Here is a 27,252-nt window from a genome sequence, read left to right as displayed (position 1 = left end):
TCCATGCCAGTTCACTGTTTCCTCATTATGATTCACTGTATATTAAGACTGTGTGTGTAAAAGATGCACTCTGAATGTCACATTAAAGAACAGCCCTGCTGCTGAGAGAGCGATAATTCATTTACTAACAGCGCTTGTTGCTGTGCTTCAATAATGTAATCATTTTCTCTGTGTCCCAACCATATGATTATTCCTGTTGTGTAGGAAATTGAAGACCAAGGAATGTCAGATCAAATATAAAAGCCTAGTGCTTACCCATAGTTTTTATTCAATTAAGTAGCCATTACAGAGCTCATGCTATTTCAAATGACATAATGCAGAACACAAATGCAGTCCTTTATTACAGATATATGTTCATCTAAACAAAATGGCACCAACATAATTCAAACCCATTACAATTTTTAAATTATTATGCTAAGGTAATTATTATATGGTGAGCAGTCTCTGTGAAAGGCAAGTGGGGAATCCATGGCCTCCACAAACCACACTTGGAGCACAGCAGCCGTGAGGTTTATTTGTGAAATTCCTAAATGCACAGAAACAGTGCTGCTAAAATGTGCTTTTAGAGGGAAAGCGCTGAGCAGCAGCTTGGAGAATTCTGACTTTGCAGGTGATGTGTGGGTAACACATATATAGGACTGGGACTTGGCCCAGACAGAGGTGCGTAAGGCAGGTCTGGGCAGCATTTAGATGTTTATCCTCAAACTAAGGTCTAAAGAGCCCTGCCCATTCCCACCCAGTTTTGCCGTGCTTATTAAGCACCCACAGGTCTCTGCACTGGCTTTCTGCATCACCCACAGTATCCATAAGGCTTCCTCTGCTCAACATCTCCAAGGGCTCTTCCTAACCAGCACAGTCCCAGCGCTCCTATCACCACCATCAGGTTTTGGCTCCTCACTAAATTGTTGCCCAGCACCTCCATAAGGCTGAGGGCCTTCCCTCTCTGGTCCTGTTCCCCTCACAGCTCTACACCTTCAGTATTGCTGCTATGGTGGGCTCTCATGGGAAGTGACTGCCACCAGGGTGAGATCCTTCCTTCCCTCTATTACTACCCCTTGGTTGCAGCTTTCTGTTTACATGAGGGCACTAATGATACACATGGCCTTTGCCCTGGTGATCAGAATACTACTGTGGAAGGCGGGAGAGGAAGAAATTACTCAATCTAGACAGACCTGGGAATTATACCTGCATCTCTCACAGCTGAAGAAGCCCCAGCTCCAGGCTGCCCAGTTAAAGGCAAGGCAGGCAGGCTGCCCCAACTCAGCACGCCTGCATCTGTCAGCCTGGAGGTGAGGCTCACACTCCCATCTTGGAGAACCACTGCAAACACCAGTCCTTCAGAAAATGCTTCTCTCTCTGATTTCCCTAGAGACAAAGATGCCTACTGGAACCCCTAAATCTGATGAAGCCAAGAAGAGGATGAGATTTTATTTTATACATCTCTGTGTAGTACGTGTCCCACCTGCTCAACCTAAATAGCTCCTTTTTCTGAGTACAAGGTACTTGTTTAAACCTTCCTCATGCACTATATGTGCAGCCAATTCCTGATCAGGTCTGAAGCCAGGCAAGATCCTCACTTAGATCTAGCCTGAAATTGGTCTGTTCCTGTTTTACAACAGGGAGAAAATAGAAATGCTTCCCAATTTAAGAAAGACATTGTTGTGGACACTTTTTGTTAATTAGAAACTGGGCTAATACAGTGATACATTAAGGGGCTCATATAATGTTGAATACATAACAGTGCAAATGGTGATAGGGAGTCTGTTATGATTTACTCATCAAAAATGGAAAATAAGATGAAAACAGAGAGATGGCATAGAAATAGTTCTTGATTATGTAGAGAGTGAAAAGCTGCATCAGCATTTGGAGGGTCAGTTTCTATTTTTACAAATTAAAAAAACCTACAACCTTTCCAAAGGTTTGTGGCATTGGATTTTGTATTTTGTGTCTGAATTCTTTTTTCCATAACAGTCAATGTGGTCCAAGCTGGGTAATTCTGAACGTTACCATGCAAAGAAGAAGGACAGGGACAATTTCCCCACTTAAGCCACTTTATTGGCATAATCGCTAGACAAAAATAGACTGCTCACTGCTTCCTACACCTTTTCCCCTCATGCCAGCTTCTACTTGCAACTTTTTACTTTCAGCTCATTACGAGAAAGTAATTTCATTGTCACATTTGGCTGGCAGCTGGAATTCTCCAAATGAGGTAAGCTGGGCTGAGATGCACGCTCTCATCCCTCAGCAAAAACCTTGTAACATACGGTGTTGTTTATGTCTCCAAGCTTTACGTGAAGAGGAAAACAAGCATCTGGGCTGGGCTCATTTGTAACGCTGTGGTTGCGGGAGTAATATGAAAAGACAGATGAAGGCAGACACTTTAATTACTTCACCCTAACTTTTTATTACAACATCAAGTAAAGTGGTGAGTTACAGAGGATAATGGGCGTGAAACATCTGGGATGAAGTCACACACAAGTTTATGGTTTGTTATCTGCCAATGGGGGTTTAAATATTGATTATTTCTGTACATGCATCTTTGTGTTATTTCTGATTTTCTTGATAAATCATTTCAGATTACTTTTTTTTAAGCTGTGAGGTAGCTACTAAGACTGGGACCCCGCTTTTTTCTTCTGGAACTTTCTGAACTGGGACTGTATCGCCACAGCTGCCCGCTCTGTCTCTGGCGCGTCCATGTCTATGTCAAATTCCTCTTGAACCTTCTTCTGCCCATCTGCTCAAAGAAAACGAAAGAAAACATCAACAGTTTTTTCAAACAGTGATTACCACTGGCCAGCACAGGTGAAAATCTCTGCCCTTCTCTCCTTCACAGACACAGCCATGATGATAGGGAGCATATTCAGAAAAAAACTTGGGACACGGCTGATCAAATCCTCCAACACACTCCCAATGGCAGAGTCTGTAACAGCCCATTGGTAGCTAGGCACCAAGGAGTGACATCCAAATGGTGCTCGGCAGTCACTGAGCATGACCCTGATGTCTGAGCCAATCCTCTCCTACCCGGGGAGATAACAGAGGGACCCTCCCGTGCTACTCTCCAGGTGGAAGTTATTCATATCCTTATATTTACTCTAAAAGGCACCTTAAAATATTTTAAAGTAGGGATTAAGACCCTGTTCCTATCAATCCTCCTGCATTAGAGGAAGAAATAATACTTCCTAAGGCAAATTTCCATCCTTTCACTTGTTTCCTGCCTCATTCCTTTCAACACGTACCACTCTACCCCTTTGAGTCATTTACGTCCAATCTCTCCACCACTGTGCTGCTTCCTTCACATCTCTCCAGGCTCTGTTGTAGCCCTTCATCCTCAATCCTTGGCTTTTTGTCTTCCTTTATTCGCAGTCCTCATCTTTTCATTCAACTGCATTCAGCCTCCACATTGACAACCCAGCTGACTTTGCTGAATTTTACTTCATCCACCTTTGTGTTAGAAGTGCAGGCCTGGGAGAAGTCCTGCCTCATCGCAAAGATAACCCTAATCTGCCTGGACTAATAAAGTCAGAACACGCATTTACTCCACTGACCTTGTCATACCACTGAGTTTCTCTTCTCTAGAAGCCTGTTTGTTAAAGTCACTTACATAATTCTTGTAGTGAACGTCATACCAGGAGTCTGCAGACAGCTCTGCTTAAAATGGCTGTGGGAATTCACCCATTTTGAACCACTTTGCTTTTTATTCTTGAGATTAATAACTCTGGGATGCTCATCCCCAAATACTGTTAATGAAAATCAAGGGAAATACTTTCAATGTATTATTAAAATGAAAAGAAACTTTGTCCCCACTCTCTCTCTCCTTCCCACTAGAAAACACAGACACCATTCCATGATCTTAACATGAATCTTGCAGTATTTCTTGCCTTTACTTATTCAGAACTCTATTTTTGTGTCTATTTTGCACAACCAGAATCCATTCTAAACTGGGCAAATATTTAAAGGGAAGGTTTTGGCATATTTCATACTGATTTTATTTTAAATACAATAATGAAATAAATGCAGCTATGTTAACATAAATGAAATGTTCACTGAATATTTTACTTAGAACATTTAAGAAGAAAGATGAAAATGTAAGAAGAAAGAGAAACTCTGGAGGGGAAGAACAGCTTGGAAGCTTACCAAAACTTTGATTATGCAGTATAATGAAAAGGTAGGTTATCAAAGCAAAGACTTTATGGAAGAAAATGAATCGTACCAACATTACGTCACACTTCCACAGCCATTAAATCCAAGAATATGCACAGCTTGTGTTAACTATTCAAGCAACACAACCACCTTAAGTACAGAAATAAAATTACTGCTTTATTTTTCATGGGGAAAAGGAGGTGAAGGTTTCAAATTACTTCCTTATGCTCACAAGTTATTGACACAGCCAAGGAGAAAACTGAATTGTCCCATTAAAGCCATGTTATATACTGAAACTTTGAGTGGCTTGTGAAAGAAACAGAAATTTCTGTACCAGTTCCTAAATAATAACTATAACACAAGGCTTTCTGAAAATTTTCCTATGGCCAGATACCATCTTCTCCACATTGCTGTGTACACAGCAGAGAAATGGAGATTTTTTTCTTAATAAAATTTCAAAAGGAATTATTATTTTCGAAATTACTTAGTACCATTTTGTTGGTACTTTGCAGGGTTGGTTTTGATTTGGTATTTATGGGTTAATGGGAACAAATCATTCTGTAAAAAAGAATAAGAATTTTCAGTCATGAAATTCTATGTAAATATAGACTTTTCATTTGAAATATCTAAGTGGAAAAAAAAATCAATAGCCTGATCAGCTAGTTCTAATAGCAACCACTTTGTGGTATCCGTAATAAGAAAATAAAACCTGTTTCCCTTGACCATATGTCAGGATCTCTCCTCTATTAATAGGGTCCTATTATTTTATTCTAAAGAGGAGAGTATCACTTATGGATAAACACCCTTATTTCTTATGGAGAAATATTTAATCAAAATGTCTATATTAGTAATAAGCATTTAATCACCTTTGAAATTGATGAGACAAATGTCTTTTCATTGTTTGATGATTTTCATTTTTGTTGTAACATTCTGAGTTTTAGGTTCCTCCCTAGCCACTCACTAGACACAGCTGTCAGTCTTAACAGTAGAAAACAGAACATTCATACTAGCTTTTCAGTATATAAATTACTGTCCCTTGGAAATGTCAATAAGGAAAACCTGGTGAATGGATGAGTAAACACAACTGGTTTCACACGTCCTGAAATCTCTCTTGTACAACTCATTTCCTATTACAGCCAAGTCTTAGCAGTATGTTCACCTGCAGTAGTGATTTGGCAATCTTACATTAAGATTTTATAGACTAAAGAAAACCCAGTATTTAGTACAACTTTTGTCTAGAATTTCCAGGCCAATTAATCTTTGCTTGATTTGAATTATCATCAGTGCCTTAAAATCAATTCTACTACAATAATTTACAGTATCTTAAGATCTGATTTCCTTTTATTTTTTGATGCATTTTTTTTTTTTTAATCAAAACTAAAATTCCTTATGAACTCTTTCTGTATTTCTCTTTTTCCCATCACTAAGAAGAAATGGTAGGATGAGAAGTTTTAGCCATGACTTAGATGTGTAGATTAAGAAATTAGAAGTGTTCAGATGGGCCATAACATTTACCTGGGCAATGAAGAAATTCATTAATAGTTTATAGATGGTATAGGAATATATATATATAATTACACATATATTTGGTGGCCGCATGCAAAGAGTTGTGGTAAACAGCTCGATGTCCAGTTGGAAAACAGTAATGAGTGGTGTCCCTCAGGGATCGGTGTTGGGACCGGTCCTGTTCAACATCTTTGTCAGCGACATGGACAGTGGGATTGAGTGTGCCCTCAGCAAGTTTGCCAACAACACCAAGCTGTGTGGTTCGGTTGATACGCTGGAGGGAAGGGATGCCATCCAGAGGGACCTTGACATGCTTGTGTGGTGGGCCGATGCCAACCTTATGAAGTTTAACCAAACCAACTGCAAGGTCCCACACCTGGGTCGGGGCAATCCCAGGCACAGCTACAGGTTGGGCGGAGAAGATCTTCAGAGCAGCCCTGCAGAGAAGGACTTGGGGGTGTTGGTTGGTGAGAAACTGAACATGAGCCAGCTTCAGTGTGCGCTCGCAGCCCAGAAAGCCAACCGTATCCTGGGCTGCATCAAAAGAAGCGTGACCAGCAGGCCGACAGAGGTGATCCTGCCCCTCTACTCTGCTCTCGTGAGACCTCACTTGGAGTATTGTGTACAGTTCTGGTGTCCTCAACATAAAAAGGACATGGAGCTGTTGGAGCAAGTCCACAGGAGGGCCATGAGGATGACCAGGGGGCTGGAGCACCTCCCGTATGAAGACAGGCTGAGAAATCTGGGGCTGTTCAGCCTGGAGAAGAGAGGCTGCGTGGAGACCCCATAGCAGCCTTCCAGTATCTGAAGGGGGCATATAAGGATGCTGGGGAGGGACTCTTCATTAGGGACTGTAGTGGTAGGACAAGGGGTAATGGCTTCAAACTTAAACAGGGGGAGTTTAGATTGGATATAAGGAAGAAGTTCTTTACAGTGAAGGTGGTGAAGCACTGGAATGGGTTGCCCAAGGAAGCTGTGAATGCTCCATCCCTGGCGGTGTTCAAGGCCAGGTTGGACAGAGCCTTGGACGACATGGTTTAGTGCGAGGTGTCCCTGCCCATGGCAGGGGGGTTGGAACTAGATGATCTTAAGGTCCTTTCCAACCCTAACTATTCTATGATTCTATGATTCTATGATTCTATATGCATAATGTGCATTATAAAACAATATGTATATCATCTATATATAATGTATATGACATATCTGTGTTTTCTTTCTCTTTTGATATACATGTATGGAATATCCAAATTGGAATATATAAAGAATATATATATATAGACAGAGAATATTTAGCAATATAAATATAGAAATACACAGACATATTTGCTTAAAGAGCTTAAGTCCTGTGTTAAACTGCAAAGAGCTGGATGGGGTATTTCCTAAATTTTGGGGGTGGATTTTCACAGAGTTCTCCCCAAAACATTTTCTATTGATGTCACAACTGTCACAATACAGATACTTTAAAAGATGGATTGTCAATCTGGAGAGGGAATTAAGTGGTGTGCCTTCTTTGGCTTTGTCTATGCAAAGGGAAAAAGACTTCAACTTTTACCTTGAGTTACTTTACTAAAAAGAGCCTAATGATTTAAAATAGATTACACCCTGCTAACTACACTGTTTTGTTTTACTGGTTAGTTAGATTTAAGAACATGAGTTCCTATCCCCCATGGCAGGGATGTTGGAACTAAGTGATCTTTAATGTCCCTTCCAAACCAAACCATTCTATGATTCTATAATTCTATGAATTAAGAATTGACCTCTTACTTACAGTGAAAACCCAGCCAGTGCTGAGGACCTGCACAGACTAGATATGACCTCACTGCACCAACATCGGTGATTGAAAGCCTTTTGCACCCTTCCTACTTTATATGCACCTATGCCACGCAAGCTTTTACCTGTCAGTAGTCATTTGTATATCTCAGACATTCAGGCTTTAAGTTTGAATGCTCAAATAATGAAATTTACACAGAGAACTGAAAGCAAGTCCATAGAAATGTCCCTCTTTCATTCACTGTCTCTCACTCTCAGCTTTCCTTTCACAAGGGATCACTAGCTTGGAAGCAATCTGAAAACCCAGGAAATTTTCACTCAGCAGGCCAGAGCATAAACACTTGCACAGGCTTTACTCTTGGACTTGCTTTTTTCATTCCTACTGATGGAGGCAAACCAGTATGTCTGATAATAAGCTACCTTCTTCTAAGCTACCTTTTTATAGCAATAAAGGTAGATCTGGATTCTTTCCCCATCCTCAGTCACACACACATGCTTTTGTTGGTATCTATGCTTTCTAGACTATGTGCAGACTTCTTCCACATGGGTATGTGAGGATCTCTTGAGTACCACAGGCTTGCATGAGGAAACTAGTAGGAAGAAGACTGTTGTCAGCAAACTTCAACTCATAAGCTATTTGTGATTTTCAGGGATTCAGAAATCAAAAAGGGTTGATAAGCACTAGTCTGCACTCTCCACCTTCTGTGAGGATTTGTTTTTATTAACACCATAAAAAATAAACCCCCTAACCTTTTTCACTACACTTAGCTGTTTCAAGGCTTTCCCTGAAAGATTTCTTCATACTTAATCCAAATTCTCTCTCCTAGAAAGTGACTCCCACTCTTCCAAACATGCCATGACAAGAGGGGAGTCAATACCTGTCCCTGCTGGGTTCTGATCACTGCCAGCAGGGGAGGTGACTAGAACAATTCAACACCAACGGTCATGGGCTGGCCACAACAAAAGTCTAGGATCTGATGAGTTTACAGGCTGCCCAGGAGGGTGGTGGAGTCTCCCTCTCTGGAGACATTCAAAACCCTCCTGGACACATTCCTGTGTAGCCTGCTCTAGGTGGCCCTGCCTTAGCAGGGGAGTTGTCCAGATGATCCCTCCCCAGAGGTCCCTTCCAACTCTGTAACAATTCCATCATTCTGTGAGTTTTTCAAAATCACATGTTTAATGTGGACTGACTCTGTCCATGTGTCAATTCAGGCAAATCTGAGTTGTGGTGGAACAAACTCCTTGGAGCACAACATCAACTGCTTGATGAGTCCCACCATCATAAGAAGCACACCATGACCCAGCACCAGTCTTGGTGCTACAGACTATTTTGCAGGACTAAAGACTGAGACAACTTGCAGGTTGCAGATTTTACTTCAGTATATGCAATAGTCTTCCTAGCAGCAGAGCCTGAAACAGCATCTAATTAGCTGTTTTCCACATCTAACATCCTGAAAGCTCATTTCACATCATTGAAATTGAAAAAGATCTATTTATTCCATTTCCAGATGAAACATTAGAAGGCTATTTCCATAACCTGCTACATTGCCTCATAATCCATTGCAAACACTGGATGGATAATGAAGCTGACTGTAACAAGGAAATCAAATCTTACACACAAATCTACCCAGCAAACTCTCAAGAAATGTGGTACAAATGTAATTATTCACAAATATGCCTTCAGCTATTTCTTTCATTTACTTTTCAACTATAAAGTAAAATGAATTGTGACAACACTGGAAAAAGAAAACACTGCTTATTCCACATGGGCCAAAAGCCTAAAGCAGTCTTTTGTGACCTTCGAACACAGGCTAAACAGACGTCTTTCCTAAAAGTGTTCAAGGAAGGGCAAAAGCTGGTGGGATGGATATGGAGGAAAAGAGGACTCATGCTTTATTCTCAGAATGTCTCCATCTTCTAGATGATGCAGAGACTGCTTGTCACCTTCTGGAAAAACATTCAGCATGAATGGAGCCTCTAACTGGCATTTCATGTCTAAAGTACTATCTTCTGCCCCTGCTGACTTGGCCCACATTCAACAGGAATTACAGGACTGTACTGAAGAAGGAATATACTCGTGAAAATACTGCATTTTTTAGGAGCTAAACTGCAGCATTTGGAAAACAACTAAAGGAAGTTTGGGACAGAATCACAGTGCCCCATTACATGCCAGAAGTAGTATTTTGCCTCAGGCAGGATCATTACCTCCCACTGTTCAAAAGATTATTCAAGCTGTGACAATCTTTATGCTACTCTGATCCTAAGCTATAACACCAGTCTGTCCAATGAGGCAGAACAGTCCCTAATTAAAGAGGACCAAAATGGGTAGGAATCTCATGGATGTTGACATTCATGTAGAGCATTGTCTTAATCTCTATGTGACAGGAAGAGTCATTTTGTCTGACTAGACTCCACAAAGTAGCCAGCCAGCTAGACAAAACACATGGGTGCTTAGATGTATGGAGGCCAGATTTAACTCCTTACAAGCACCAGTTTTGAAAGCCAAGACTTGACAAGGCCATTCTTCCCCCTCTGTATTTAAGTGAGGGCTGAGCAAGCAAAAGACAGGGTCTCATCTTCCTCTAGGGAAGTCAATTCAGACTTCTTCTGTGCAAGATGAGAGAAAATCACACCATAACTGACTTCATGGCTGAAGAAAGGAGGCAGTCTACTTCTTAATAAAAACTCTTCAGTCACTGCCAAGGCCACATCACTCAGAAGGGTGGCTCTGAGCCTTTCTTTTGGTCACCCTGATGCCCCCCAGCAGACTGGCCATCTGCAAAAGACTTGAATCCCTGACAGTCTTGTAGTTACTTGCTTTACCAACATGCTAGCATAATGCTAATGCAGTACCAGGCCTTTGTGGAATTACCTCAATGTGATGGTCTTGTGGCTCCATCATCTCCTCAGACACAAGAGGCACAATTCCTTCAGTCCTCTGAGCAGTGACCATGCGACTGTGCAAGACAGAAATTCTGTCTTTTTCCCTTTCCTATCCATACCTGCACAATAGGGTATCACTATCTGACTGTTTTATCCAACTCAAATGTTCAGCTACTTCATTTTTAAGGACAGAATTTTTCTCTAATTAGTTTATGAATAACACAATAGTTTCTCATTAAAAATGCTGCAGGGTGAGATATTGACTACATCAGTACATTTGTTCTTGTTTTTTCACTCCATAATGAGCTCACACATTAAAGGGCCACCTTCCAAAGTCAAAGGCTGACTGTTGTGTTTGAAAGTCAGTAGACAGGCACTCAGTGGTGCGGGAGGTTATGAGTTTATACAGGGTTGTTCATTTTCCATGGTCAGTTAGTTGAAGGTGGTAGGCACCAGAGAAGTGCTAACATCCACACAGCAACCATCTCTCAAACTGAAGAGCAAACCCTGGAGCTCAGCAGTCTCCTGTGACTTTAAAAGCACAGTGTGAAGGAAAATAAAGATTATCATTAGTGATCAGATTAAATGTAACAGCTATTTTTATTTGAACCACACCACCTGGCCCCTTAATATCACTCAAAGCAAGCCAGAAAAGAATCAACATCTTGCAATCCAACTGTAAATTACAATTTGGTGTAAAGAAGAAGACTTCATTAGGCAACCAGAATCCTTTCTTCTTCAAATTGACCTTTACTTTTGTAATGCAGTGGTTTTATCTCAAATTTAAAAGATCAGTTTTGCTGTAGAAAATAGTGGTTGTTCTTGTATGATTTTAAAAATGTTATTTCAGCATGCGGCATTTGAAACGACTGATTAATCATTTTTTTCCTAGTTGTAATAACGCTGGAGAGCAGCAATACTATTTCTGACATAAGATAAAGTAGCACAAAATCATGTATGGGGTAACATAATGAAACAGAAAGGAACAATAACAAAAATCAGTTTACAAAAATTGTATTTACAAGTAATTTGTATCCAACTACAAATGAATTGATTGTGTTCAACAATTAATAGAGACAAATACTGTTTTTTTTTCTTTAAATGCTAATATTATTTAAGCAATTATTCCCCATCTTCAAAATAATTAACGTATCACAGACTTTTAAATGGTTTACAAATGCATAACTGATGTATAGATAGGTACATAATTGTTAATTGGGATCTATGAGGTGTTCTGGGCATGAAACTTGCTTCTTGAGATAATTCACATCCCCAAGTGGAGATCAAACTTTGCAGAAGTTTAACTGGGAACACAGCAAATTCAAATGACCATCTTAGCTGTATCATTTAATCTCTTAATAGCTAAAGCTGCATCTGAGGAGTGATAGGCTGACTAGCAAATGCAATGGAAGCTTCTGGGAGCTAAAAGGAAATGGCATTGGGCATCAAGTGCTAGCACATCAGGTCCCTCTCTCACTGCAGAATGACATCACACCAGCAGGGCTAACACACTTAGCCCTAAGTCCTCTGCTCCAGGAGAGAGTGCCATGATCCTCCTCACAAATTCAGTCCAAAGTTATGGGAATCTTTCTGCAGCTGCAAGCCTGTGATCCCCAATATCTCAGCCAAGTTTTAAATGAGAATTTTTATGATGTGGTTTTAATTTCCTGTGCAATTTCCAGTTCTCACTTCCTCAGTAAACACTGTGCCTTTAAACAGTTTTGCTCTTCGACTGTGGAAAGAGCTGCATTTCAGCAGTGCATGAAGCAAGCTGCCCTCTTGACTCGCTAGTCAACTGCTTGATTAATATATGATCAGTTACTTTCCTATTATGGTAGCATTCAGGCACTCCAAGTCATAGCTGGGAACCCTAATGTGATTACAAATGCAGAACAATAAATTCTGCCCCCTCCACTGCCCCTCAGTACTATGACCTTTGCAAAAGTGTCTTTTTTAAAATAACTACAGAAGAACTTCCTCAAGGCTACCTCCTAGGCTACAGCTACACCAGCACCAGCCTCCCAAGGCTCAGGCGCCATCCACAGCTTCTCTGAAGCATGTAATAGCGCAGCCACTGTCATGTCTGGGACTGTTCCAGCTAGCCCTCTGCCAGGCACTGCCTGGCTATTGTGGTCACATAGCATGGCTGGGACCCTACCTTGCAGGCAGGGTGGATGAGAACACCCTGGGTTTTTGAGTGGAACAGCCTTTAGTCTTATTGATTCAAGCCATTTCTAATAGAGATGTAGCTTCCAGCACTTCAAAACTCTTCATAGCTCTAGACTGCTAGGGAACTGACCCAAAATGAGTTGGCACTTGCTCTAATTGTGTGATAACCAACAGTACCTGAGAGCCCTTGTAAGGAAAATGCAAAAAAGAGGTGTTCATCTTCCAACGTGGTACTGCCTCCCTTGTGCTGCATAATGGCCTTGCTTTCCAGGAATGCTCCCCCGCCCCATCCTTTGCAATTTATAAGAGTAGCTAGGGAATAAGCCCAGAGAAATGGCAGTGATCATAATATGCCACACAGAAGTGGCAGAAAAGTGGGCTCAAATCCACGTACTGCCAAAGTGAGATGAGCTGGGGAAGGTAGCATAGGTTACGGAGGAAAACCTGTCAATCAAAAAAAGGAGAGAAGTCAATCAAAAGAATTGTGGTATGGAGTCAGAAGGTGTTTCTCTTCACACACAACATGAAGAAAATGAAGAGTGAGATACTGCCCTGCTCATCTTCAAAGTGGAAAATAAGGGCAGTTTCCAGACGTCATTGTATACCAGCAGAGCTCTGCTAGCAACTAATGAGAGCGCTATTTTAAGTTTTCACAGTAATTTTAACAAAAACTGTTACATGAGAGCTTGGAAATCTTCACAGCAAGAAGATAGTCTCCTCTTGTAAAATCCATCACCAGGTTCTAATTACAAAGTATTTAACCACACTTGCAGCAGTGGACAGTATAAGGTACAGGAACTGAGCTTTGCCATTCAATGTTACACTCTTAAGGAAAGGAGCTGTATTTTCAGTATCTTCTATGCCTTATCCCATGGTATCTAAAAAAGTTTTCTGTAAGAAGCATTTACTTTACTGCATAGATTAAATGCAAGAAACAAACAAATTATATTCAAACACTGCAACCTTTATTTGCATGAAAATGGGCACCATTCTGTGCTGTTAGTAGGATAATTACTTTGGCATAATCCCTCCATGTGAAAAAGCCACTGCTTTAATACAGATGGGTATCATGGTTTTTTAACATCTTGCACTACATGCCAGTTTGGGTGTGCTTGTGGAGGTGATTCTCAAAGCCTTACAGATAGAAGGGGAGCTTGTAAGGTTAAAAATGCCCAAGGAAGCATTTGGAGTCCTTTGGAGACATAATAAAATTGTCACAGGGTACCTTATCCAGCCCACAGGCTGAATTGAACAATCATGCTCTAAGAAATTCTTTTGGGAGTGTATTTGGCAAAAGGAAGTTTGCCACTCCTCCATAAAACCAAACTAATCCCATCAGCAGAGCCCCAGAGATGTGATGGATATAAAACTTAGGCTTTTGGAGCAGCTCCAAGGTAGTTCAGTCACAGTCTGAGCAGAGACCAGCGTAATCTGATGGACATCGCTTTACGGTGAGACTCAGCCTCCCAGCAGATCTTACGTCCTCCTGCACCAATTTGCTTTATAACTTCTGCTCCAGCATCCACAAGTTCAAACAGATGCAGTGCTGGATTGATGCAGTCTGGACAGTAGCCTTACTGTATGTTCTTTATAGTGAAATTCTCTCACTAAAGGTACAAAATTTTCATGTCTCTGACTCCTGAAAGCAGATGGAGATTTCTGCCATAAAGAAATTCTGTTGCAGGAGGGTTCTAGGAAATTTCCACTGTTTTCTTTTGCTTGGGCTGTTATCCGAATAAGCCTGGGCTGTTATCTGAGCAGAATCATTAATTTGAGCTTACCATGTCTCCATTGAACACAAAAAGCCACATGATACATTTATTTCCCCTGCAGGCTGGTTTGCTTAACTTTCTTAGGAAGAGAGGGGCACCTCAGGAGAATGCATGTTAGCACTGAAATAGCAGTTAGGGGGGAGACAAACGAAAATCCTGTGGCAATATGGCTCTGAAAGAGGATGAGGAGGAATAATGTGCTGGAGGGTGTTAGCGTATTGCAGGCTCTCTTGCCCAACAGCCATTTGGAAAGCCATGTTACATGTTGTGCAGATGCTCATTAGGCTGAACATTTAAAAACTGGATTCTATATAAAGAAGCAATTCCTGAGAAAAATTCATTTAACTTCACTTAGAATCACAGAATCATAGGATCACTTAGGTTGAAAAAGATCTTCAAGATCAAGTCCAACCATAAGAAGAAAAATACCAGCATGTGTTTACATCAGAGCTCATCAGCAGCTCGCTTTAGAAAGAAATCAATGGAGAAAAATAGACACTCTGAGGATGCAATTCATCTGACCTACTTTAGGCAGACATTTTAGGATAGCATGAATCTCAGCCTTGAATCCCCTTCCTATACAGGCTAGTCGTCTATTTGCTATAAAGGGAGCTCAGGGTGGCTAATTCAGATGTAGATCACAGAATCATAGAATGGTTTGAGTTGGAAGGGACCTTAAAGCTCATCTAGTTCCAACCCCTCTGCCATGGGCAGGGACACCTTCCACTAGACCAGGTTGCTCAAAGCCCCATCCAACCTGGCCTTGAAAACTTCCAGGGATGGGGCATCCACCCTGTATCTGTGCTTGGAGTTGCCCTGACCTATGTGCAGGAACTTGCATTTGGCCTTGTTGAACTTCATGGGGTTTGCACTGGCCCATCTCTCAAGGCTGTCAAGGTCTGTCTGGATGGCATCCATTCCCTCCAGCATGTCAACCACACCACAAAGCTTGGTGGTGTCAGCAAACTTGCTGAGGGAGCATTCTATCCCACTGTCCATGATACTGACACGTAACCAAATGAATAACATTCCCTGAGCATGTTCCTGAAATACACATTGTAGAATTTCATATGAACACACCTGCTATTTCATGTGAAATTCTTTCTCATCAAATAAATTATTTAGCCCTTATGAAAGGTATTATACTGATATGGTAGCAGCTAGAATATCTTATTTGCTTCAGGAAGGAAGAAAATAAAATAGGCATACCTTCTTACACTATTCCATCTGTGTGCTTCGATCCCACTGCTAGCAAGGAGAGAACTTCAACAGAGGGTCAAAACGAACATTCGCTCCCTCTGCTGAGATTGCCAGTGAAGCTGCCAGTTGTGCAGCTGATATAGATCTTCTCATGTTCCCTCAGGAGCTGACTGAACAGTCTGTATACATTTCTCTTTTTATAGATATATAGTTGAACAGACAAAAAACCTGCACCAGTACCTCTTACCATCCTCGCAATTTATTTCAAGGATAGTGAATTTTTGTGCATGTATGTGTGTCTGCATGCTATGGAGAGACTATTTCATGCTCAAAAGCCTTTTTTTTTTAAGTATACATCAGTGATATTTCTTATATTTCCCTAATAAGGGATTACAGTTAACACCACGACAACCAATATCAATGTATGAATCAGCAGCCAAATGACAGTTGCTGAGAAAACTATAATTGAATTTGTAAGCTACTGTAAACACCAACTCTCTGCTCTGCTATTTAGCTGTAATGAGCCAGGTGATGGCTGCTGCCATTCTGCTGAAAAGTGGAGGTGCTCAAAGGAACCTTGTTGCACTTAGCATGTGTCAAAGGCAGCCATTACTTGATGGTAGGACTGAGACTACATGAAGAAGAAGAAATAAAATGGGTGAGTCAGACGTACTGCCTGTGCTGGGCAAGACAAGTACCTTTTAAAAGGTATTGCTAGCATGCTTCTCATTGCTGATCCAAAGCAAGGATCATTGACATGAGATTATAGTCTGCATGAACTGCACAGAAAACCATAGTGGTCACCTCCTAGTACAGTTCCCCAACATGAGTCCCCTATCCTTCCTTCCTGGATCCTGTGCAGCACCTGTGGGTAAGGAGGAGACATGGCTTCTGCACTGAAATCTTAGTTGATGTGCAGTCAATAGAAAATTCTGATTTTGCAGGACAAGTATACACACATGTTCTTTAAATGCCAAAGCACACAAGTTACTGCTTCATCATTCCTTAATTGAAGAAATACAACATGCTCCTCCATCTATCCCTGTCTTCTTTTTTAATTTCCTCTCTCCTGCGGTAGAAACTGAAGCTAAGGTTAATAGGAGTATTGGCTCTAAGACAGCACGTGAATATAGCTCTGCTCTCCCACAAATTTCCTCTCATAGAGTAATAGGAAAGACCTTATTGGCACATAGGACAATTTACTGTTTAGCATGAGGGAGTAAAAAATGGCAATGAATAGATTGTTTTTCAAAGAATGGGGAATGAATCCAGAAGGGCAAAGTGCCCTTCTCAGCAGTTTGTTCATTACTTATAGACAGTTACTGTATTGTGAGGCTAAAGCCTGGAATTCTAACAAGTCAATACTAAGGCTCTGTGGGATTTCTCGTTCCTGACTTCAGTGTCTGTATTTATTGAGTGAGGACTGATGGTATAGGTTAATGTAATTTTCCAAGTCTTTTCAAAGTAGCAGAGATTAACGAGCAAGGTCAGGCACCAAAGGCACTAGACAGTACTTCAAATCATGCTTCTACTTTCTTTTTTTCCTCTTTCCCATCTCATAAAAAAATAAAATTCCAAACCTTCTAGGTTCCAGGCACTGACTCAGCAACATCCTCGTTTGAACTTGATGCTATTTCATATAAATGATGAAGGTGTTGTTCTCCCATAAGAATGCAGTTATATGTTCTGACAAGCATCTGACTAGAGTGTAGATCATTAAGGCTGGGCTCTATCGGGTTTACTCTCAAGTATGTAGCAAGGAGAAGGAGCATCCACCTTTTTGTATGTATTGATTAATCACACACTTTTTTTTTTTTTTTTTTTTTTGGATGTTGGCAAAAAACAAGCTTGGTTTTCCAATAAAGTCCCAGTGAAAGGAGGAGAAAGCAGGCCCATATTCCTAGCTTTTTATCAGGAGGTTATGGAGCAGGGAAGGGAAAACGATCTCGTTGCCCTGGCAGATGGTGCACTTAACAAACCCACGCAGTAGTACACTGAGGACACAAAGAAAGGTTGTTCATGCTTGAAGTGCGGTGCATTTCTGAACTGCCAATGGAAGTGGTGGCTATGAAGTACCACACCGGCCCACCACCCAAGCTGTCTTCCATCCCTCAGAGCTGTAACAAACTACTTTTGCTACCTGGAGCATTCCTGACCTCCTCCTTCTCTGGAAGAGATTGTGCCCTTTTTTCTCACCCCCCATCCTGGTCCAGCATCACCTCCTTTGGCTTAGCAATCCCACCTAATAGCATTCATGCATGACCACCCCTACTGAAGCATTCTTAGTGCAGCCTCATTGACCTTTGCAATATACATGGCCTTAAGATAGAGGAATAAGAGAGCAGGAAAGCAATGGTGATCCGTATGCAACATGTTGCCCTGGATGTCTGTGACTGGCTTTGTCTCCTCATAGATCTCTGCCTTGTGGCAAATAGACTTGCAGAGATAGTGAAACAGAGAAATGGCATAAAGCTGCGCACAGATTTTGTCAGGTGGTCACTACACATGTTCATTTACTTGTCCATTGGTTTTTTGTTTGCTTTGGGGTTTTAAGTAAAAAATTAGAAGTAGGTGTTGATCCTTCATCTCAAGCACAATCACAAAAAAACCACCACACAACTTCCAGGCAACGAATTAGGAAGTGCTAGGACAGTAAAGCTCAGCAAGATTCTAAATAAATACTTTGCTACAATTCACAGTAAATGTTTTGTATCCTTGCAAATTTACAATATCTCCCTGAAACTCAGAAGGTGTTGGGAGTTGTTTGCTTTTAAATACAAAATGGTTTCAAGGCAAAAAATGCAAAACCACTTTAGAACGAACAAAACAACAAACAAGCTTTATTAATGTGAGGTTGTCTGAAAGAAAAGAAGGGTTCCTATTAATTCAATCTCTGTTTTCACCTCACTAAGTTTTCACCTGGTGCCTTTTAACAACAGCTATTTAAAAACAATTTTATCAGGAAGGGTGGGCATTGATTTAGCTAAGTGCTGCAATTGCAATTAGGGAGTTATTAAGCCCAGTGCCAGATAGTCTAATTGACAAAAATCTAACTGAAGCCAGGGAACAAAGGTTTCCCTCCTGCTTCAGTTGTATGTTTATGTCACACATAAACTATCGTAAAAAAATATTAAGCTTACCAAGTCGAGCATGAAAAAGTTAGTGAAGGATGAATGACAGTGATATCATCATGCAATTCAATTAATTTTGAATAGACAACTTTAATTCCAGAAAATCCTGTTTCAAATTCTTGACATTGCAACTTTCATAGCCTTAGGAGCATGTTGTGTTTCCTTGATTTAAAGAAAAAAATTATATTCTGCTACAACATATGGATATCCACATGGTTCCGCAGCATGACTGCTTGGAACTGTTAGATCCACCACATAGACATCATGGTTTAATGAAGTAACTGATAGTGGTAGTAGGCTGTTTTCCTCTACTTGAATCAGCAGGAAATGGGATGAGTTGCATATTTTGTTGGTGGGTTTCATATGGCTGACAGGAAAGGAACAATGAAACAACGAAAGGTATGGACTTGCAGGCTCAAGAATTTGATCGCTCATTGATGCCTTCAGGTGTGGTGACTAATTCTGTTCCACTTCATCTGTATAAACTCTGGGCTAACACCATCTCTTCCTCAGCCTGGATCCTCATCATGGTTCCCAGTAGACCTCAACAATTCTGTTTCTTTTTTTGGCTAGTTCTAGTCCTCAAAACTGTACCAGGGCATCCCCTAACCTCAGAATTCCACCCCAGCCCCTTCCCACACTAGCTGCCTTCTCCAGTTCTCACAGCCCAATTCATATTCCTCCCTCCCAGTCCCAGTTCCCATTCAAAGGTATCAAACCCTCCCTAATACTCTGGGCATCTAGTTTCCTGATGAGACTTACTGAACTGCTTTGTCATTCCATTCTTTGACCTCCCTGCTCCAGTTTCTGTGACCATCTGGTTCTAAGGAGGCACATTTCCTCCTACAATTGTGATGTCCTAGGAACACAGAAGGAGCACTACCATGCTCTTAGTTTCAGTTCCCATCCAAAAGCTTAGATTACAGAAGCATGTGGCAGCAATTAAGGAAAACTGTAATTTCCTTAAGTCTTGCAAAGACAGTGTTGGCTTAGTTGTTTGAGTGCTTACTATTTGGCTCAGTGATGTTGAGTTGTCATTAAAAAAAATAATTAACTGCTACATTGAACACATGCAAGCGTAAGACTTGTCTTTCTAAACATTCCTAACTTGGCCAATTTTGAAGATAGAAAAGTCAAATCCCAGATGGCAAATCTCACATTTCTGTTGAAAATGACAAAGGCTCAAAACAGTCAAAACCAAGGCCACCAGAAATTATTTTTAATTGCTAGACATGCTAGCATTTTGTTCAAGCCTCATACTGGAATGACTTTGCTGAACCCTTCCAAAATAATTCTGCTTAAGGCAAGCAATCAACATGACAAATTTGAGCCTAAGCAATTGGATTTTGGAAAGCCTGTGTACAACCTAAAAGGGAGCTTTTACCAGCGGAGTTCAGCAGCTCTGTTAATTGGCCTTGCCACCAGTCCAGATAGTAATAAACAAAAGAAGTTTATGTAATACAAGTAAAAGAATGTAAACTAAATGAAATAAAAGTTATGGATAGCTGGAAAATCTTTAAAAGGGGTCCAAAACAGACTGTGACTATTCCTTTGCTGTTGTTTTGAGATTTGCCAATGATTTCTTGAAGTTTAACTTCAGAAAAAAATTAATAAATAGTTGAGTCGCTTATAATGATTACATGGAGGACAAAAATTAATCAAAGCTCTCCCTTATACATTCTGTGTTTGAGCGTTTCTCTAGCACTTAATTCTGCTAATCATTTAAAAATTCTCTAGGAAACATTTTCCCCTGTGTGAACTTAAGCACTTCTTAAGTTCTGTTTGGATTTACAGACATGTCAGATTGTCAATAAAGCTGATGAGAAACAGCATCTTAGATGACACACATGGTTGACCAACCTCAGATGAATTTTCCAGCCCCTGTTTTCTAATCTAGATAGATTAATTTTTCCTTCCCCTATTACTGAGGATTAAAACCCCCTTGAGCTTTCGGGGTTAGCATCTAGAAGAAGGACTAGAAATTTAATGTTTTTCCTCTGCATCAGGAAACACAAGCTGGGTTAGTGCAATGAAGGATTTAAGTTAGGACTGAAACCCCTAACTGACACCACAAGTGTTGGCATATGCAGAATGGACAGTATACAGCACCCCTCAGAACTAGTCCCTGCTGCACTAAAACCCACCTCATTTTCTTCACTGCTCAAATTTTAGACCTGAATGTAAACAGAACCAATTAAATATTTTTTTCTTCTCTTTTACTTAGGAAACACAATATTTACTCCTTCCTTCTGTCCCAAGTTAATAAGGCGGAGGGAAAAATTAAGCCTACTTGTTTCCAATCCCACTATTTTAAAGACTGCTTTGTCTGTTTCTTAGATGTGCTGCTCTTCCTCCAGATAATTATTTGCTGCCTACTCACCTGGCCCTTGCTTTAATCTAGTCTGGGAAACAGTAAATGTTTTGTGAAACTGGAGAGAAATGAGAGACTTTGGGTGAGGGTCAACCATGACTCCAAATTAGAGCATTAGTCAGTAACCTTCTTTTGGTGAATGTGTATTCTTTATTAAAACCCCAGACTAGAACTTTGCCTGGGAAAGCAAGAGGAGAGAAAATCAGGCAGTTAGAGGGAGAAGTAGCACTTGACCTAGCTGTGCTGAAGGGACATGAAATTCTCTGGGGGACTAGAAAGAATGAGAAGTGAGACAGAAACACTGCGTGAAGGAGACAGTAAGAAAGCAAGCCACAGAAGAAACTGCTTGTGGACAAGATGAAAGGAAAACTTCAGTTTTTATGAAGATTGGAAGAAAGTAAGGAATAACAAACCTGACCCATCGTAGCAGGCTGGCCTGCCTGGCAGAGAGGACCGGTAGCTTCAAATCACTACAGAGCATCCCACTGCACTATGTGCTTCAGCCTACTCTCATGGGCACGCTCACTTGCTGCCTGTGAGAATAAGGGGTCTCACTGGCAGAAAACTGTCTACTTATACAATGACTGGTTAAAAGCTTCTTCGGCCTTGCATAAACCAGCAGAAATCACTGGCAGAATAGCTATGGCAATTTGCACCAAATGAGGATCTGAGTCTCTGTTTTCTGCTGCTTACCTCAATCTGTGCAACCTCTTCTGACTAACAACAACCAGAACATATTTTTTTTTACCAAATCAATCATACTTTCTCCTGAAACAAGCCACTGGGGGGATGGAACATCTTTTTTGGAACTGCCTGAACTGAAAGTCAACATTGCTTTTTGTTTTCTTTTGTGGCATGCTTGGTCAAGCTTATCAAGTGTTTTGTCACATCCAGACAGCATTGCTTTCAGGAACAAAAGGTATCCCTGACACTGGAAGAAGAGGCCAGCAGTTCTAAGCTGGATCACTCACTGTCTCAGCAATTATACTGAAATGTTTAGCTGTGATGAACAAAAGTGGAAGTTGTACTCAGCCGTTTGCTGCTAGGCCCGAAACCTCACAAACACAGAGCAGAATAGAAGCAGCTGCTCTCTGTCTCAGCTTAGGTTAATTAGATGCCAGTTTCTATTCTGCAAGTTCAATCAAGAGATCTACCCCTACATATGCTTTGTGGTACTACATAATCCTGGAGAAAACTACTTACAGGCATAGAAAATTACTGTGATACCCTAAGAGTTGTGTGAAACTTGAAACAAGGCTCAGATTTATGGTAGTTGTAAAACCTTTCCATGCCAAGTTTCAAGTAAATTTGGATTTATTTATACTTTGCAGAGGAAAACAATAACTTCCTGAGGATCTTTGCATCTCCAAAAAAAATGACAGTTGTGGATGTGCTTACATTTAGGTTCATTAAAACCTGAAACTTAGAACCAAATGGAGTGGGAGTTACAAGCTCACACAGATAAACAGGGGAGAAACTACAAAGAAGCACTAGTATACCTTGATGAAGCTTGCTTCACTGATTTTGTGTGTGTGTGTGTGTGAGTGCAGCATCTTCTACTGCAAGAAGAAAAAAGAACTAATAAAAGGAAAAATGTAAGTATTCGAATTCCAAATCATTCTGGATATCAACCAGTCCATCATGTAATAAAAATGCTAATGTTAGCAGCAGTAATACTCTTAAGATGATGAATAAAGACCAAAAATCTACACTAATTCTGCTGCATCTGAGAACAGCCTCTAAATTGCATTCTTCACAATTTCTGCCTGTGGTATGGGAGGAATGGAGGGAATAGCCAAAAATTAAAGTTTCTTTTTGATGTTCTTCCATAATGGAATTGCTTTTAGCTAAGAGATCTCCTCCATCTCATGACTCAGTCTCCTGTTTTTTATTTATGTGGTCCCTCGTTTAAAAAACATAAATACTTCAACAACAGTTGGGACACTTTTCTCTGGCATAGGGTCACAGTTTCAAAGAGATCCAACAGTCGGTGCAGACAAAGTCCATCAAACCTCCTGGACATGGGCAGAACAACTTCAAGTCTTGCACCTGGCACAAGAACTGCACCCATCCGCCCGTGTGCTAAGCATATACGGTATTGTTTATGGATCTTTAATCTCCAGATTTCTTTCCACTGGAATCTAACAGAGCTATTTCTTTGTCCTGAATTTACAGAGAAAGGAACTTAAACCAAAGGCTTAAGTTTGTCTGAGATGAGACAAAGTGGTGCTGACGGATTGAATGATGAGTCATGACTGATCGGCAAAGCCTGCGTCTGTGCCCTCTGCTGACAGTTTCTATCACCCATTGATAAAAAGGTCCAAAACCTTATATCTTACATTTGTCTTCTTACCTTCTTGGCTAAAAGAAACCCGGAATGAATTTTTCACAGCTTCTCCTAGGTGGTACAATGTGTCTTTGCCTCCCAGAGGCAGACCTCACCAGAGATAGTGTTTAGTTATGAATAGATTGATTGTAAAGGTCACTGAGAAATTTTTGCTAGTGAAAAATATAGCTGTCTGCTTTATGAACAAAATCATTAGATGAGATGATAATACAGCTGTGCTTTGCACTGTCTGCTAGTAATTAGTCTGCTGGCTGCTAGACCAAGAGGTAGCTGCCTCAGGATGTCAGCCTTGAATCCAGCTGCCTCAGCTCTGTCTAGACATCCTTCCCTGTGAGGGTTCTCGCCCCTGGTTATTTGAGGTGAAAACAAGGGGAGTATCTGATTCCAATCTGTGCTGATGAACAGCCATCTGTATAAGCCAGGATGAGGGTATGTGCACTCCCATCATACCCCAAGATGGGGCCCAAATGTAACTGAGGTCTGGTATTATGTGTGCATCCACATCTTTTCTCGAAGGTGCCACACCTGATAACCTACATTCAACCAGATGAAATCAGTCTAAGGCTAGAAGAATAAACATATCTTCAAGCTTTATTAATCTCTTCCCTCCTACCCTTCTGTTTAGCTGTACCACATCTGACACAAATCAGAGAATCCAGACCAGAATTTTCTCCATAGCCAATTCTTGCTTCTTCTCAGAAACTTGGGTCAGAAACTCTCTGCAGTGTCTATAGGGACCTCAGCCCCACATTCTTCAGGTGCTACCAATTCTAATGATAATTAAATTATTTTATGAACACTGAAATAGAAAATTAGTAAAAATCATTTACATACAACAGTGCAGCCTGGTTTGACTAGAGAAAACAGTGCCTATATAAAGCAGGCAGAATGAAGAGAACAAGCCCTTAAAAAAACGTACAAAAGGAAAAGAAAGGACTGATGAAGGCTAATCTTCAAACTACAGAATGCTCAAGTCACAATGTATTGGAAGTTAATGCACCACCACTGTGCAATAAAACTAAAGATGTTCAGGTGAGGGACTCTGTCCTACACATTGTGTTTGAAAGAGTTGTTGCAACACATTCTCAGAAAAGAGCACTTCTGGAGAACCTATGCAAGTAGAAAGGACTTAGAGTGAAAATGCCATTAGCAATCCAAAGGCTAACTCTTAGCTGTCCACCTATCAGTATGAGATCTGTAACTTAGATTAGAAACTGTGGAGTAAGGATAGTTACTGTTAGATTAGTACATACACATGATGAATCCCAACATCCTGCAGTAATGTATTATTTTTCCTGGCAATTAGCCTGGATTTTAATTAGTTTGTGCTAATGAATGAATTTGTACATGTCCATTTTTTGTTGGCAGCTCTTAGAGGAACTAGCAAATTGGTCACTGTGGAGTGCCCATGTTTCACTAAAAACTAACAAGTAATTAATGCTTTCCCCACCTAGAGTCAACAGCAGTCTCGGGGGTTTAGGTATAAATTAGAATGAAAGATGAGATACTCAGAACAGAGTTAGAGTACTCATTCATCAACCATGATTAAATAATGTTTCTGTGAGACCATAGAGAAGTGCTGAGAGCCAAGTTCCAGTCTCGGGACTACCCACAATATGCCAAGGAGCTGCCAGAGCACCCTGCCCTATATTCCACTGTGACTCTTGAAAAGCCTTTTCCATATTCAGTGCTACCCAAGTTTCTTCTTTTCTTGAGAATTCCTCCTTGGAAAATATGTATTTTTCTCAGTCTTTCCTATTTGTAACCCACTGTGGGCTGGGGAAAAAATGAACCAAGTGTGCCGGACCAAAGCAAATGCTTTCGTCATATCCATCATCCTAGCTAGCAAAGACCTCAAGTCAGGAACTATTTGGATACTTTCACATCCAGATTTCCATTGAGAAAAATCACTGGAAGAGCTGACATGAGGTGGCCAGGATCATACCAATCTAAATAAGGATAGAGTTGCTTGAAATGGGATTAAGAAGAAATTAAATGCCCAGGTCCAAAAATGACATTCTGAAAAACCCTGTTGAGCATCCACTTAACTCCAGAGATATACAGGCTCTGGACTTTTATTTTAGTATTACGCACACATTCCTCAGCCTTGATAGAGTCAAGCAAATCAGAAGCCATTTTATATTTACATCAGATTAGGATCTATAAATACCAGGCTCTCCAGAGAAACTCATTCTGGTAAGTAGAATGTCACAAGAGAATGCATTTCTCTCTGTTGACAAGAAGCAAAGCTTTAGGTGTCTCACAAAGATGTACACTGATACAACCAGGCAAGAGGAATTGCACCCCTAACCTATAGACAGGGTCAGAGTTTACTATTATTAATCCTAATAGCTCCTGTTCATCATAGGAACCCAAGATGCCCATGAGCTGAAGTCCCTCTGTGAGACACCCTTCTTTTACATTGTACAGCCAACCTAGGCACTTTACATAAGGTCCTGAAATAAGCTCCGAGCACTGGGACTGAAAGTGTGGTGGTGTGCTGGTTCATGGTGTAGCATCTAATTCCTTTTTGCAGCCTTAACTGGTCACTGGTTCAGCTAAGGACCAAATTTTAATTGCATCTGTAACACTCCTGCTGTTCTAAATTCTGGTGCCTGCTTACACAAGGGAGCTTGATAACACCAAATTACAAGCTAATTTTGGAGCATCGAGCTAAGCGCATTAAGACAGCTGTGTGCTATAAATTAAAATCTTAAAAAACTTCAGAAAAAAATGATTAATCATTTACCAAATTACTAACAGACAAGCAACTTTTAAGTGGAAAAGTATTTTCATTTTGTTTACAAAACCAAGTCTTCTGGAAAAGAAAAATAACAGAAGTCTACTGTATGAAGTAAAGCAGATAGTGTGTACAGTCAAAAAGAAAAGTCATGTTTCCACAACAGTAAATCCCGGTAACCGCTGTTGTGCGTTGATTGTGTTCCCCTTTCATTTTTCACTTCCACTAAATTAAAAAACATGTTGCTGAGCTACATCTACCTCTTGTAGCCTTTTAATCATCTGTTGTTAGTGTCCAGAAGCATGTAGAGAAAGATCTGCAACTTGTGCAAGTCAGTCCAGCTCCATGGACTTCCAGTGTAACTACACTAGCTTACATATGCCATTGATTCTACTCCTGATACAGACCCAAACCATCCTGGATGACATAGGGACAGATTCATTTCAGAGGTAACGCTATTGGATTTATCAGCATTATCTAGGGACTGGCTTGACCTGGGTCCTTCATTTGGGTTGCTACCAGCAACAAAGCAGAACTAAACATTCCTCTTCCCAGAGTGTTGATGACAGCAGAGTTTCAAATGAGTGCACGCTTGTGGAAGTGAACCAGTGCATGTCAGCTACGTGCCATGGAAAGAAGTCTCGTTCTCCCTAGTACATAGTGAGGCAGCACACTGATAATTAGACTGATTTCGAAAAAAAACATGGCACTTGTCAAAGGCATAATTTCAGTTCTGCCTTTCCTCATTAACGCTTGACTGGAACACCAGCATAGTTATGAGTCATCAAAAAGGAAAAAACACCAGCATCACCAGAGCTTTATCATTATTTTATTAATTTACAACTGACTGGGTTTTTTCTTCCTAATGAAAAATTTTTCTTCTTTTTTTTCAAATCTCAAAAAGGATTAGGACTCTGTATTTGGCTCACAGGGCAAGTTTCTGGTAGCTAGGAGCCTACAGAGGTTGCTGGCTTCCAGAAGCTGCTCGAACCTTCCCCTGCATCCAATAGAGCCAATGCCAGCCAGCTCCAAGACAGACTTGCCACTGGCCAAGGCCAGCAGCAACAGTAGTAGCACCTCTGGGATAACATATTTAAGAAGGGGGAGAAGGCTGGGGGGAAGCTCTGCAACAGCCATTGCAGCTGGAGAGAGGAGTGAGAATAGGTCAGAGAGAAAACCTCTGCAGACACCAAGGTCCACAAAGGAAGAGAAGGAGGAGAAGG

At 40.8% G+C, this 27,252-nt stretch overlaps 1 protein-coding gene across 1 annotated transcript in view; it reads right to left on the bottom strand.

The window, feature by feature from the left end:
* Window positions 1–237: 237 nt before the first annotated feature.
* Window positions 238–27,252, bottom strand: part of PCP4 (Purkinje cell protein 4) — a 54,517-nt gene continuing 27,502 nt past the window's right edge. The window contains exon 3 of the mRNA XM_030476395.1: window positions 238–2,734. Coding sequence (XP_030332255.1) covers window positions 2,607–2,734 — 128 coding nt within the window. The 3' untranslated portion in view covers window positions 238–2,606. The remainder of the gene's footprint in view (window positions 2,735–27,252) is intronic.

This window comes from Strigops habroptila, chromosome 2 (genome assembly GCF_004027225.2).
Source record: "Strigops habroptila isolate Jane chromosome 2, bStrHab1.2.pri, whole genome shotgun sequence".
NCBI lineage: Eukaryota > Metazoa > Chordata > Aves > Psittaciformes > Psittacidae > Strigops > Strigops habroptila.
Note: the sequence above shows the minus strand (reverse complement) of the source record. Positions and strands in the feature narration are given on the sequence as shown.